Genomic DNA, 13905 nt, shown 5'->3' on the forward strand with positions numbered 1-13905 from the left:
CTGTCACCACACAGACATATGTGAGGTTAAGAGGAAGTAACGTGATCCAACTGCCTCAAGTAGACTGAGGTGTGTTATGTGATGCTTCTGACAATGGAAGCTGTGTCAAGTTGCTTCCTTGTCTGCTGCAAACATGAAAAAAAGAAAAAGGCTGTAGCATTAATTCTGCTCAAAGGAAACCTGCAAACAGAAAAACTATACTGCATGTTTCAGCAGTACTATCACTAGAAAATGAAGTTTCAGGTCAGCAGAAATTCATGCTGCATTTGGCAAATTATTTAGTCATGAAACTAAAAGCTCAAAAATAATTTTTGAAAGAAATAAAACATTGTGATGTTCTTGAAATACAGATTTTTTTATTTAACATTAGGAAATTAAATGAAGGCTGAGTTTCAGCTTGAACAAGCTTCTTTTGTTGGAACCCAAAGTATTGTTCTTCTGTAGAAAAGATAAAAGGATCCTTTTTTAAATCTAAAGGAGTTTGATTCTCTTCAGTTCATTGGTATCCATCTCCAAAGCAAATACTTTCACGAATTGTACTAAAGCCCTTAGATTTCATGCCAGTTATATTGGCTTATGGGCCCAATTTCATAGATGGACACTTTATTCAGAGGCAGAAATTACTTTTATAAGTAAGGGAAGCTCAGTGCACAGGATGAGAGAAGGAGCAGGATTCAGTCTGGGGTATGTTGGTGGAGCACATTCTCTTCTGTTCACTCTTCTGTGGTATGTTTCTAAACATCCTATTGCAACACCAGTGGTCTGAGAAGTCAGCAGTAAAATCATGTGGCAACCGCACCAGTATTGCTAAAGTTAGACAAAAATTTCCACTTTCCATGAGGTGAAAATACAGTCTGCTGTCTGTTTTGCATTAGAGAACTAGTTCCCACCTCTTACTCTGGAACTTCAGAATTATTTGAATTTATTTCTGGCAGACAGGGGTGAAGAAATCACACCACTCCTGAGTAGTTTTATGTGATAAACTACTTTTTAAATTCCACAGCATCTCATTTCTTTTCAGAATCTGTAAAATGGCAGCTACATGTTATCTTTCCCAACAAGCAAACAGGAAGAATCTGGTAAATTTTTCATATAAACACTTCCTTTAAATGTTGGTATTACTAAGTTTGATCAGTCACAATTAACATTCTTAATGACAGCATTACAATTTTACTAAGATGGTGTCCTTCAAGACAAGGAAAAACAGTTTAGGAACTGTGTTGAGTCCTTCAGTACCTTAGTAGGTGGCTTCATATTCTGGTATCAGTGGATCAGGAGTTTAACTGCCACATATTTTGATCTGTGTGAGAAAGCTTTCCTGCTGGCAATGTGCTGCAATCACCATTAACTTTTGTATCCCAGAATACTCTGAGACACAAGTTAATGGCACCTATAATGGCATTATAGTAACTTATGGGAAATTAATAGGAAGTTTCCCTCCCTCCCTTCTTCTTTTGGCACTGTTGAAGGTAGGGGTAGGTAGGATGGATTTTCAAATCACTTTACATTTTGTACAAGTATGCTATAACTATCATTCATGTAGACAAATATTTAGAGCATTCAGACAAGTACTGAAACACAGTTCAAGGGCAAGGTAAGAACAGAACCTTGTATTACTCTGCAGTTGGGCCTGAAGAACACTGTGTGGAAAACCAGATGGACTCAAAAATTGCAAGAAGCAGTAGCAAAGGATTTAAATCAGGTAAGATTACAAGTGCTTTGGGAGGTTTTGCTGTAGCTTCCAAGTTGGCATCTCTTTTCAATCTCAATGTATCTTTACCCCATGCACTGTCATGACCCTTTATTCAACCTCGGCTTGGATGACACTTCTGCTACCTTCCAGGAAAGGAATTGTTTTTTGCAGCAGCTCCCTCTCTTATTCATTTTGAGAAAAGGATTAAATACTCCCTCTGACCAAGCTTACAGGCATGCTAAAGTGAAGCCACTTCATGCTCCTGGCCAAACAAAGAACAAAAATACCCACAATAAGCAAAAGCAGATGGCTTCAGTGGCAGGAAATGAATGAGCCAGACTGCAGGTAAAATGGTTCTCTGAACACATCGTGGAGGTTTGCACTGACAGGTTCTTTGTTATCTGGGGCCTCCCCACAGGAGGCCAGATGTCTCCTGTTGTGAGAGGAGATAGAGATGCTCTTCCTTTTCCTCCCCCTTTAACTTATGGCTGTTTAAGTTACTGCTAATGGAAGCAGAAGCCTGTTTTTCTCTCTTGGTCTCTGATGTTTTTGGAAACAGAAGAGATAGTGAAGGGGTATTCTGATATGAAAGAAAAAGCCCAGAAATGGCCTTTACCTCCCCATGACCCTCCATTTAAAGAACAGGGAGGTCAGTGCTGCTAATTGCACTTGAAAGGATTAACCACTTGATTGCTTTCATTTAGTGGAACAAATTTTTCTTTAGTCTCAAAGCTGGGGAAATGTATCAGTGGTACTAAGATGCTTTCAGTGTGAGATGGATGACTTGGTTTGGCTTCTTATACCAACATCAAAATTAAACAGAGGATGTAAATATTTTTATATATATGAGAGAAAGGGCAACTACATCTGCTGCTCAGACAGGGCAGATTTGCAGCAGAAGTGACAAAAACCTCCTTCCTGCCCCCATAAAAGGTTATCAAAGGAACAGCTACAGACTGTAAAGAATTACAGATATTAGGTGTGCCTCTGTCCCTTGGTGTAACAAATGACTCTTGCATTACACTGAGGGTGCACTGGAAGACAAACAATCTGAACCCAGTTCCTGGACACAGTATGCCAGATCTAAAATGCTTTCTGTACATTAATTTCATCTGAGAATTAAAACTAATTTTCTTTTGGAAAAGGTTCTTAAATCCCATTGTTCAAATAAAGTGAGATACACAAAACTTAAATTTGGAAACAATTTTTCACCTTATGAAACTATTTTCCAAAAGTAACGAAGAACAGCTTATACAAGCTTTTATCTGACCTCTGCTTCTTAAATAAAAAACATGTTTTCAGGGAAATGTGTCTTGGAAGTAACTCCCCATCTCCCCCCAGATTTTTCTCTCTGGTTCTTGTAAAGCATTAGGTCAGTGGGTTAATTTTATTTTTGTTTGTTTAAAGTGGGTGAAAGTTTCCTTCTCAAGCTATTATACTTGTGTGATTTAAAAAAAAACAACAACAATCTTTGTTTAAGAAATACAAGAACAGTTGGAAATGTCAAAAGACTATCAAAATTCATACCAAAGGAAGTAACAGGAATCATTTTAAAACGGCAAAATAACCTCTCAATAGCAATAAGTACCAAATGAATAGGCAGTGTTGTTTCAATAGCACTGAGACACAACTGCTGATTGTTCTCATTGCTTGATACATGAGCTCAATATATAGGTAGATATAAAAATTATCTTTCTAGTTTTGACTTCAAGCCTGTGTTTCCTGTGGTGCTGTTATAGTTCATGCACATTTCATAATTTCATAACATAACTAGCATTTTGTTCTGCAGATGGGGATATTTTTGTTGTCCACTGCGACACATTTTTATATGTGCTTGTACAGATAAGCACATCAATATGAGGCATGATGTAATGTCTTACATGTGTATTTACAATGTGTATTTGTATCTTGTGTTTGAAACAGTATTAGGATTTCACCTTGAAATGCAGGGGTTTGTTCACTATTAAAAACGCAAGTTTCTTTTTCACAAACCAGCTATTTGAGCCTGTATGGACTGCTGTGTAAGTATAAAAACATTTTCTTGAAGTATTTTCCCAGACATTATTTCTATGTTCACCAGAGTGTGTGTGAGTGCCCTCCTAGAGAGTATGCTACAAATGATAACAAAAACTCTGATGTTTTGTTTAAAAAAGAATCTATTGTAATTTTTTAGTCTGTCACTTTGACAAGATATATTTTATCTTAAATAACACATTTCTAAGAATATCCAGAAATATTTATCCATCTTATATTGTAACTTTAATAATTTTTTTCCTACTTTAGGAATATAATTATCAATGTATGATCTAAAATATATTCATATAACTCTGCTGTAAAGCTCAGGTCTGTTCCCTCTGCCAGCACTGGCTGTGTTGGTGTAGCCTGGCAAAACTGCATTCACACCTGCAGGCTCTGACAGCAGCACTACAACCGTGACAAAACTCCCATCAGCACAAAGCCTTGCTGAGACTCTTCTAATCTGCTCCTTCACTGCAAAAGGAAAAGCAGAGCAGATTCACAGCCTGCCTAGTTTAAGGAAGCCTTGTCAGAAATATTGTGGTCAGAACCAGTATTTGTGGTGCCTACAATATGCCATAGTGACATTTGTTAAGTTAGTGCTCCCTCAAATAATGGTAATATATAACAGTAATAAACATTTAACTAAATTTGTTTGAAGAAGTCTAAAATTACCCAAGAATTTGAGAATAGTCCTAATATAAGAATCCATGAATGGTACTACAGAAATCATACATTGTATAACAATGTTTAAAGAGACCATTTTTTTATTACTAGAAGAATTTTCCTGAATTAATCATGAAAATATATAATTCATATTCAATTAATGTGCTCTTTCATTCTCTATTGCTGCCACTCACCCCAGCAACCAAACACCATCTGCTCATTCAGTAACCCTGTAGCAAAATCAGTATTGCTGTGTAAACCACAAAGAAACCATCTGACAGAAGTATCAGTAACAATGGAAAAGCAGGCAGGCTAATTCCTTCTTACAGTTAAGAGATCACTCCTTACAGCAAGAGGGGTCAGGTCCTCACTCCCATGTCAGGAAATGTGCTCATCACAGTGAGCACATCAGGCCTGTAGGTTGAAGTACAGCAATATTTAGGAAAATGTAACTGTTTTCAAGTAAGTAACTCTAATAAGACTGCTCATGTGAGCAGTTCTACCACCTCAAGCATGCAGGAGGAGGTCTGCAGCTCACTTCTGGACATTATTTAGAGGACAGTCTATTTACAAAAAAAAACCCCTAGTTATGTTTGTGCAGGTTATTATTACAAAAAAAAGTAGTGTCATGCACCGACAGACAGCTTACTTTTTTCCTGCACAACACTTGGCATCTTTAATCAATGTATACATAAATGAAAAGAAAAAAAGCAGATTATCATATTGTCCTTTGTAGCTCTCTTTCAAAATCTCCTGATGATAGTCCACAAGGAAATAATAAATTGCTTCTATAGTGGAAAGGTATGTATCTGGTGTTCCCTTCTGATGACGCCAAAAGCAAGTTTTCCTTGTCTTCAACTCAATTTGCAGTAACCCTGTCAAGGAAAAAAGATGACTTAGATTAGACAATGTGAATTGGTGGCCAGAATGTCAAACAAGACTTTAGCACCAAGACTTTAGTTTTGTTTTCTGATTTTGCTGCTAGCCTGCTCAGTGCCTGCATGAAAATAATTTCTCTTCCTGTACCTACACTTTTGATCTTTAAAACTGAGGCAATAATTTAATCCCCCTTTTTGGATCACTTTGGAATTTGATGAGGTGCTGTAATTCCTAGGTTACAATCTTCAAATCTGCAGTTAATTACAAGTTATCCTTTCATTCAAACAGCCACACAGCCCTCAGTAAACTGCAGAGTCGCTTCATATGGCAAGAGTGAAATCCACACCTACCAAGACTCACCAATGTTCAGAAAATTATTATTTCATCTTTTGTAAAGTTAATACTTTTCAAGTGTAAAACAGAATCCCTTAGACTGTTAGTGTTGCTGAAGTGAGGACTATTTACAAGAGCCAGTTTGTAATTGTAATTGTATTTATGCTTGTAAAGTAACTGAAATGTCACTGAAATGACTCAGGAGTAAGTATGACAGCATCTTGCAATTAACTTTATTAGATACTAAAAGCATTCCCACTTAAGATGAAAGAGGGAATTTGGTGTCTGTATGGCACAAAAAAAAATCTTTTATCTACTTTAGTCTCTGTACCTATTCTATTATTCAGATGCATTTTAAACAGGATGGGCAGTTGGATCATGAAGAACATGGTACACACCTGTCAACAACATTAGAAGCAGATTGTAAAGTTATCTTTTTCTATCACAATCTGATACTCTGTCTCATGGGAGAGTTTAATACAGGTAACAGTACAAAAACCAGTATGGTCTAAGAACTGCTTGGAAGTTATGGACAGGGAAGTTTCACAAAGGTCTAAATTCAGGCTAGAGCCTAGCACTTGTAATTGTACACTTCCAGCCTACAAACTGTGTTTAATTCTTTTCAGTGTAATTGCAGGAGGGATTTAGTTGTTTGCTTTGCAGTGAGTAAAGTATGGTATCCTGCATTGTACAAGAAATCTCAATTACAGCATTAAAAAAAACCAAACCTGAACAGCAGAGTCTGTCCCTGAATTTCAATGTTATTATTGACATTTCAGAACCAAAACCTCAAAACAGCATACACAGTCTAATTATTACCTCTAATAATCCTACACATGTGAAACTTAAAATAGCAGGAGGAAACTGCATCAAGCTTGTTGCCCTCAAGAGTCTTCACCACCTGAATTCTCAGGCCTAACCAAAATGAAAACTTCCATCAAATCCACAGTGCTTTCACCCTAAAAGCAGTGAAGAAAATCTCAGGGATGATTCCTCCAGCATCAACTCCCACGTAGCTGTGGTTTGAACACAAACAAAAGTTCACTGAAGGCAAGACCATGGACACTACTGAGCTTACCACAAGTGCAGTGTCAGTTACTTTCAAACATAAGACTTTAGGACCCTTCATTAAAAAAACCCCAAAACCAGAGGGGGTTAAGGATAAAAGTTTACTGAGAATTTTTCATCTCTACTGGATCTGTGTACAGCCAAAGGCAATGTTTGCTTACAAATACTCACCATTCACATGAAACCCCACAATGCTAATGAATAAGCTAATAAAATATGTGGCTGATACAAAGCAGTTACAACTTACAGGGAAAAAAACCCAAAGCAATCCGTTTCTTTAGCAATCATGGTGATGCTGCCAATAAGCTCCATCACTCAGGTGAGAAAGTCATCATTAACATTAAATTCAGCTGTTTGTTTTCTGATCTAGAGATCACTTTTAATGAAGTAATCAATCCTAGACATTACCAACTCTCATGTATTTCTTGTCTTTAACTGATTTAATTTTGTTTTCTAAAGATATATTAACACTTCTCCAAGATACAGAACTAATTTTGTTCAAGTTCTCCCAGCTTATTTTAAGATCAATGTACTCATTTGCTTTCTCTTGCAGCACAATTTACTAGATTTACTGTCTATATGAATATAAGCTTACAAAACACAACATTTTTCTTTATGTTTTCTTGGCTTCATTAATGTTTTCCTTCAATATTTCTTGTAACTTAATCCTAATAAGTATGGCAATTACTTTTTATTTGGAATTATGAACACTCCTTTTTGAGCTTTAACATATGATGGATATTTTGTTGGATGATGACTTCATTTGCAATTGAACTGAAAAATGAAAACAGTTCTCTATTTTTCATGTATGTACAACATAAAAATGTCATCAGTTTATGCCTAAGGAAACTCTGCCCCATTCATCTTGGAAGTGAAAACTGCAATCTCTAAAAGGGGTATTAATGCAATTTATGTTCTTTATGACAGGCACTAAAGAAAGCAATACATGCACAGGCTGTGCACACTGTTACACCCAATGTGTGGATGGGTAAAATTCTCCCATACTAGAAACTGACTTGCATGACACTATTAAACCTCACAGCAATCCTGAAAGGTGCTCAGGAACCCAGGGAGCTGCAAAACAGCTGGAAAACAGCTGGAACCGAAATATTCTAGAAAGGAGAGAGTAGTACATCAAATCAGCATTCTCATGGGGAAACTGGAAACCATTCAAGAGCTCCAAAGTAACACCAATTAAGACTTTTTGACTCATATATGCATAGATTTCCATGGAAATTTTCAGTTCCCCTGGCTGCCTGTTATTTTCCTTGAATTTGTCCTCTTAAAGTAAGTTTCAAATGCCTTACATTAACATGCAACGTGCAATTCCCCTAATCTTTACAGTAATACTTCAATGGAGCTGATAGAGTATGTTTTGTGTTAAACTAAATACTTCTAACAGGATTTTAATTGGCCAATACATCATACTAATGGAGGATTCTTTAATAAGCTGACTAGACAAGGCAACATCCATCTTCTATGCAAGAAAGTCTGTGAAATTCCTTGTAGGATCCAGTGTGAAGCAGCAGTAGTGTATATGTGCGTGTATACATATATATGTAATGTGTGTACATGTATATGTGTACATTGCATATAAACTTGACAACCTGCCTCCCAGCTAAGTATGATTTTTGCACTAATGAAAGTATTTTCAAACTCCTATTAATCTCAAAGGAAATGGAATGCTATTGCTAAATTGTTTTGTCTTTTGTGGTTTTAATTAGAATGCTTAAATGTAAACTTTTTGTAAAGAACCTAAGACAAAAACTTTCTGCAGAATTACCAATTTCTGCTCTCAGAGTTGGAAGGGTGTGGAGGGCAAGCAGCCATTCCTTTTTTGTCTGGAGTAGTGAGATCATGGAAATGTCCATTAACAACTTGAGGAGAAAGAGAACCCAAGGCATGACAAACCTGTGCTGAACCTCCTAAATCCCTTATTTACCCTCTTGGGGCCTGTCTGCCACAAACTTGTACACAAATGGTCCCATGGGTCTCTGGAAAGCAGGCAGCCACCTGCAAAAAAATCTTCCTGGCTTCCCTCAGAGGCCTTTCTAACTACTGTTCTACTGTCTAACATGACAGCTTCCATTCTCTGAGACTGAGGAAATTTGCTCCAACAGAGAAGTGAGACAAGTAAATGTAAATGCTTTCTTAGTACTAGTATTATCTTTTTGCAAAATAGATTATAAGCCATGAAAAGTAATGGAGTCTTTGGCTCAGGAAGTATTTTACAGCCCTGGAACAGGCTGCTGAATCCTTCATAGACACTCAGAGATAGGGGTACATACAAGCTTACATTGTGCTCAGGTCTGTTACAGACATATGTCCCTTAATCATTTATGCAGCAATAATGTCTCAGTATCAACTTGTATTTTTTACCTTGAAGTCGTTCATCAGTTATTATCTTGTTAGTTTGATTCCAGGTACTGTCAATAAATATTATTTTCTTCAGTCTCGTGCCTTCACTCCTGCTGCTTGAGATGCATTCATTTGGATTTTTTTCTTCTTCAGGTTCTGTTTTTGCTTGTTTAGGAAGGGGCTCTCTGGAACAGTCATCGTCACTAGAACAGACACTTTTCTTGGTGTACTTTTGGAGATGGAAAGCAATATCTTTAACTGAAACTGAATTTGGGCCAGGAAATATAAGTGCTATCTGAATGAAGAAAACAAAGAGATCTGAGTGTCAATAAAATCTAACAAAACAACAGGAATTGTTATATTAAAGAACAGAAATTTTCTAACCTGTCTGTAAACATTTAAGTCAGGACAAGATTAAATAGTGTCTCTTAAAAATATTCTATTGCCCAACACAGCATTAAATCCACGTTAAAAACATGTTAATGAATTAAGATTCTTAACAGAGATTTTTAATTAATGTTACTTCCATGCCTCTACCATCAACTCTAACACTTCTGTATAAAAAAATTTTTCAGCCAAGACAATGGTGTCAGCCCTGAGGAAGTTCAAATGTCACTTGTCACTGCAGTGTATGGGGCAGGGGGGCCAAAAAGGATAGCTTACCATTTAGATGAACATACATATCTGAATTCATAACTCACTTCTTTTTTTGTGCTCTATGCTATGATAGACAAGACTTGAATTTTAGTTGTTTTCCTGTGTGATAGTGAATGTTAAAAATTTTAAGGAGGTTGTGGAAAGGTATGTATCTGGCTGCAGCTGCTAAATATGAGCACAACATTCAACTGCTGTTTAACTTGCTCCAAGTTGAATACTTTAAATATAGGCAAAATATTTCTTCAGATACACAGTAAATCCAATTCTCCATTGTGTGAGGAGATGAACATAGAAAATTCAAGGTGGTTAAATAGTGCTGCAGTCTTTCTCAGCTTTGGAGAAAAGGTCACAGCCCATAACTGTGTGTTTGCAGAGCTAATCTTTGAGAGAGCACAGGATGGGCTGCACTAATGGAACAGTGGTTTCCTCCCTGCAGGGCACTACCCCTGCAGGAGGAAGCTGCACTCCCCAGCACAGAGCCTGGCCATCTCTAGAGAACCTCTTACTTCGTGTCTCTTCTCTTCATACTCAGGAATGCAGGGGTATTTATAAATTGTAACATCGTCAGGTGCCAGGAGCTTAGCGTGCACAGCCGTGCTTTTGCCGTCTGTTTCGTTTGGGTGTTTAATAATATCAATCTTCAAAGGTAACTAGAGCAAAAGGAGAAAAGGCAGTGTTCATCATCATATTTACAAACATCTATTAGAAACTTACAAGAACTTATCAGAACTTACTTAGAAACTTATTAGAACTTACAAGAACTTATCTATTAGAAACAAACAAGAACTTATTCAAAATTTGGAAGAAATTCCTATGGGTGTGTAATTAAAATGTATGTGATGATTTTTTAATAGGTTTAGAGACAAGTTAGAAGAAGCACCTACTACATTCAATTTATGCAAATAGCTGAGTATGCAGTGATGCACTTTGGAATGCTGCCAATCTACAGAAATCTACCTTACCATAAGGCAAGCTGGATGTGCTCTTAATTTGAGCAATATAATGGTTCTATCTCTATTAGTTATTCACCCAACTGTGAAAATTACAATTTCAATGAAAATATACCTAAGTTTACTAGGTCAAATTTCAAAATTACTTCTAAAGTATTTTTATGATGCTTTCAAACTCCACTGTCTTCAAAACGCATCTTAGATCCTAAATGATTTTGCAAAATGCCTCAGTCCTCTCTGATAGCTTCCCCAAGTAAGTCAGCTGAAAGGCATTTCACTATTTATATTTTAACAGTGTTATCTGAATTATAGAACCATGACATATAGGAATGTCTTTTAGGTCACATTTTATGTAAAATTCATCCTTGATTTTGGACAAATTTTTTGTTCCCAATATAACGTTTTCTGGCCAGAGTTATTAGAAACTGAAGAATGTGCAAGAGCACCATAAAGAAACTTTCTACAGCTAAGTGGAAACACAGTTGCATGAGAAGCTGAGTGACTTCAGCCTATATTCTCATCTAGAAGACACATAAATGTTTATGTGAGGATTGGAACATTTTCAGTGTTTGTACATGTAATTCCTCCAGTAAGAACAGTAATTTTATCTAACTGTAGTTTATTCATACTTATAGCTGTGTTCAAAATGAATGTCTGTAAAGAATGAGTCAGAAAAGAAATGGCTGCAGACAGACTATTCTCTGTCCACAGTAACTAAAACCCCAAAAATATTATAAAAAATTATTAAGAAATACTAACCTTCACAGTTGGAATTTCTTTGGTAGGGACAGTTTCGACAGGAACAAAGCATGTATAACAATAAAACATCCTTGAACTATGACATTGGGGGCATTTTGATCTCCCACTCTTTTTTGCCTTTTCCAGTACTTCCTGGGAAGCTAACTGTAATTGTTGAAGTGGATTATCTTGAACAGATGATGGACTCTGCAGTAGGCTTTCCAAACACTCAGTATTTCTTTTTGCTCCTTGAGCATTTCTTTCATTTAAAAGTGTAGATGAATTTAAAGACATGGTTAGCTGAAACAGACAAAATGTTGTTAAATAAAAAGCCAATTACTATGAACTAATCTACTGGAAAATATTCAGCATTATCCCATTTAAGAACAGGTTTCCTACAACAGAAAGAATAATAAAATCATCTGATTCAAGAGATTTGCATGAGATAAACTGAAAAGAACTCGAGATCTGCATCCTTAATGCACAGATGCACATTCACTATCCCACTCATTTAAGTCCTGCAGAAGTCTATTATTTCTCTGTTGTTAAGATTTGTGCCTAGAAGTTTATGAAAACACTGTAAGCAGTGTTTACCTGGATAAGCAATCCCATTTGTCTCCAATATGACTACTGACAAGGAATTATATGCCTACAGGATAGAAATTAGTAAGACAAAAGTTAATTGTGCTAATTTAGATCTTTATCCTAAAATTTATTGTGTGTGGGCCAACCAAATAACCTGAATGAAATCTCTGTTGGATAGAATTTTGTGAAATAGAAGAAATTTTCCAGGAGAAGAGCTTGAGGCTGAAAAGTAACAGCTAGAAAAGGGCTTCGGTGCCCCATGTTCCAGATAGTAAAGTGCTGACCCAGTCTAGACTTCCACAAGTTTGTGGTTTTTTTAGTACTATTGATGGATTTTTGTCAGGCTTTCCTCAGGACAGCTGCTGTCTTACCCTCTACAGCTGGCACAGAAATTTCACCATTTAGCAAGGCAGGAGCAACATGACCGTGTGCCCACCCCGGGGCAGACAGAATTAGTGCTGCTGTACTGTCACAGCCCCCTCTCACTGCCCTCAGCCCCAAAGCAGCCCCAGCCAGGAGCCTGCCCAGCCTGCAGTAGTTATAAACTGCCTTTGGTACTTTGTGCTGCATCACATGCAATGAAAGAAGTTCTTCTCAGGATTTACTTTCAGCTAATTTAGGTTTACTTTTTCATGTCAAGGATCACACTTATGAAATCGTGTAGCGAAGTCATGTTTAACAAAAACAAACAAACAGTAAGTCCTGAAATGTAATCCAAAATGAAGCGTTTAAATAAAATCAAGTGTAATGTAATTGGAAAGAAACAAAACCAAAAAACTAAGCTAAGTTTCCAACACCAAATTAAAATCAATTCCAGAAAAAATTGTTATTTTCTGGTAAAATTAAATACTCATGCATGCTATGATACCTTCCCCTCTGCCTCTGCCAAGGTCTAACTTTTGAAAGGGTCAGAGAAGTCCACTCAAATAAACACAAAATCTAATATGCACACGAATTTTCTAGTGCAATTTGCTTTCAAGTTTCTCTGAGATAAAGCCAGTATAGTTTACATCTCAGAGCAACCTGTGCTATTATCAAGTTTCCTCAAGAAGCAGAGGGCGAGAGGCCCTGGAATTGGACATGCATTCCCAGCCTGCAAACTGACTCTCTTCAGTGGAATGTCTTACACTCTGTGCCGCTCAGCGGTGACACCCTGGAGCACTTTTGTTATCGATGCTGACAGGGGATACGCTGTGGCCTCAAACTAATAGCTGTGCCCAGGCTGCAGCACTATACATACAGTACAGTACACTTCAGAAAATGACAGACTAGAACTTTGAGATCCAAATCTCATTTCAGACAGGTATTTTTAAGATTTAACAACAACTCCACTTGCACCTCATCTCTAAATCCCTGGTAAATCGCTGCCGGTGGGGGGTACCCTCCACACTCCAGCCGCAATTCTAGGACAACTCAGCAGGTCGGCCGGTGCACCTCGGGGGGCCGCGTACAGCTCAGGGGTGCCACAGCCCCGGCCATGCCGCTGCTCGCTGCTATCAGCCCGGCGGGGTGAGCGCAGGCCGGCTCGGAGCGCAGGTTCTGCGGGCGGACAGCGCAGGGCGCTGCCTCTGCCCCGGTAACAGCGCGGTTCTGCCGCTCGGTGCCTGACCGGCCCCGTCCCGCCGCCGCAGCGGCACCGCGGCCCCCGTGGGCGCAAAGCCGCTTCCCACCGCGGGCCGCCCGAGCCCGCCCCGCGCACAGCGCGGCCCCTCGGCGCTCCCGAGCCGCGCTGCCTCCTCTCTCCTGCCGCCACCGCCGCGCCGGGGCGAGAGCTCCTCAGCCGCTCCTCGCCCGGCTCCAGCGCCCCCGCACCGCCCGCTCCTCACCCGCCGCCCGGCGCGGCTCCCGCGCGGCCCTCGCAGGCCCCGGAACGAAAGTGCCGGGCTCGGAATTCGCGGGGAGGCGGGGAACGGAAACAGCCCGGGGCTGAGCGCGGCTCCCGCGGGCCGCCTGTGCGTGAGG

At 38.7% G+C, this 13905-nt stretch overlaps 1 protein-coding gene across 3 annotated transcripts; it reads right to left on the minus strand.

Annotated features, from left to right (window-relative positions):
- Positions 1–375: 375 nt before the first annotated feature.
- On the minus strand, positions 376–13905 carry DTWD1 (DTW motif tRNA-uridine aminocarboxypropyltransferase 1). 3 transcript variants are annotated; one of them, XM_074549301.1, is made up of 5 exons: positions 13282–13544; positions 11380–11658; positions 10177–10320; positions 9035–9308; positions 376–5250 (listed from the first exon to the last, which is right to left on the minus strand). In XM_074549301.1, exons 2-5 carry the CDS (start codon positions 11650–11652, stop codon positions 5021–5023), a joined length of 921 nt encoding a protein of 306 aa, XP_074405402.1. In that variant the 5' UTR covers positions 11653–11658; positions 13282–13544; the 3' UTR covers positions 376–5020. The 3 variants fall into 3 exon arrangements, with proteins under 3 accessions (XP_074405402.1, XP_074405400.1, XP_074405401.1); XM_074549299.1 differs by lacking the exon at positions 13282–13544 and adding an exon at positions 11953–13261; XM_074549300.1 differs by lacking the exon at positions 13282–13544 and adding an exon at positions 13770–13905 and having other exon boundaries at positions 377–5250.

The sequence above is a fragment of the Zonotrichia albicollis genome, chromosome 11 (genome assembly GCF_047830755.1).
Source record: "Zonotrichia albicollis isolate bZonAlb1 chromosome 11, bZonAlb1.hap1, whole genome shotgun sequence".
Classification (NCBI taxonomy): Eukaryota; Metazoa; Chordata; class Aves; order Passeriformes; family Passerellidae; genus Zonotrichia; species Zonotrichia albicollis.

Coding starts and splice junctions, on each gene's coding strand:
- DTWD1 (XM_074549299.1), bottom strand. Junction 10,321..11,379: donor AAGAAATTCCAACTGTGAAG/GTTAGTATTTCT, acceptor CTTTTGCTCTAG/TTACCTTTGAAGATTGATAT. Junction 9,309..10,176: donor ATGAAGAGAAGAGACACGAA/GTAAGAGGTTCT, acceptor TTCTTCATTCAG/ATAGCACTTATATTTCCTGG.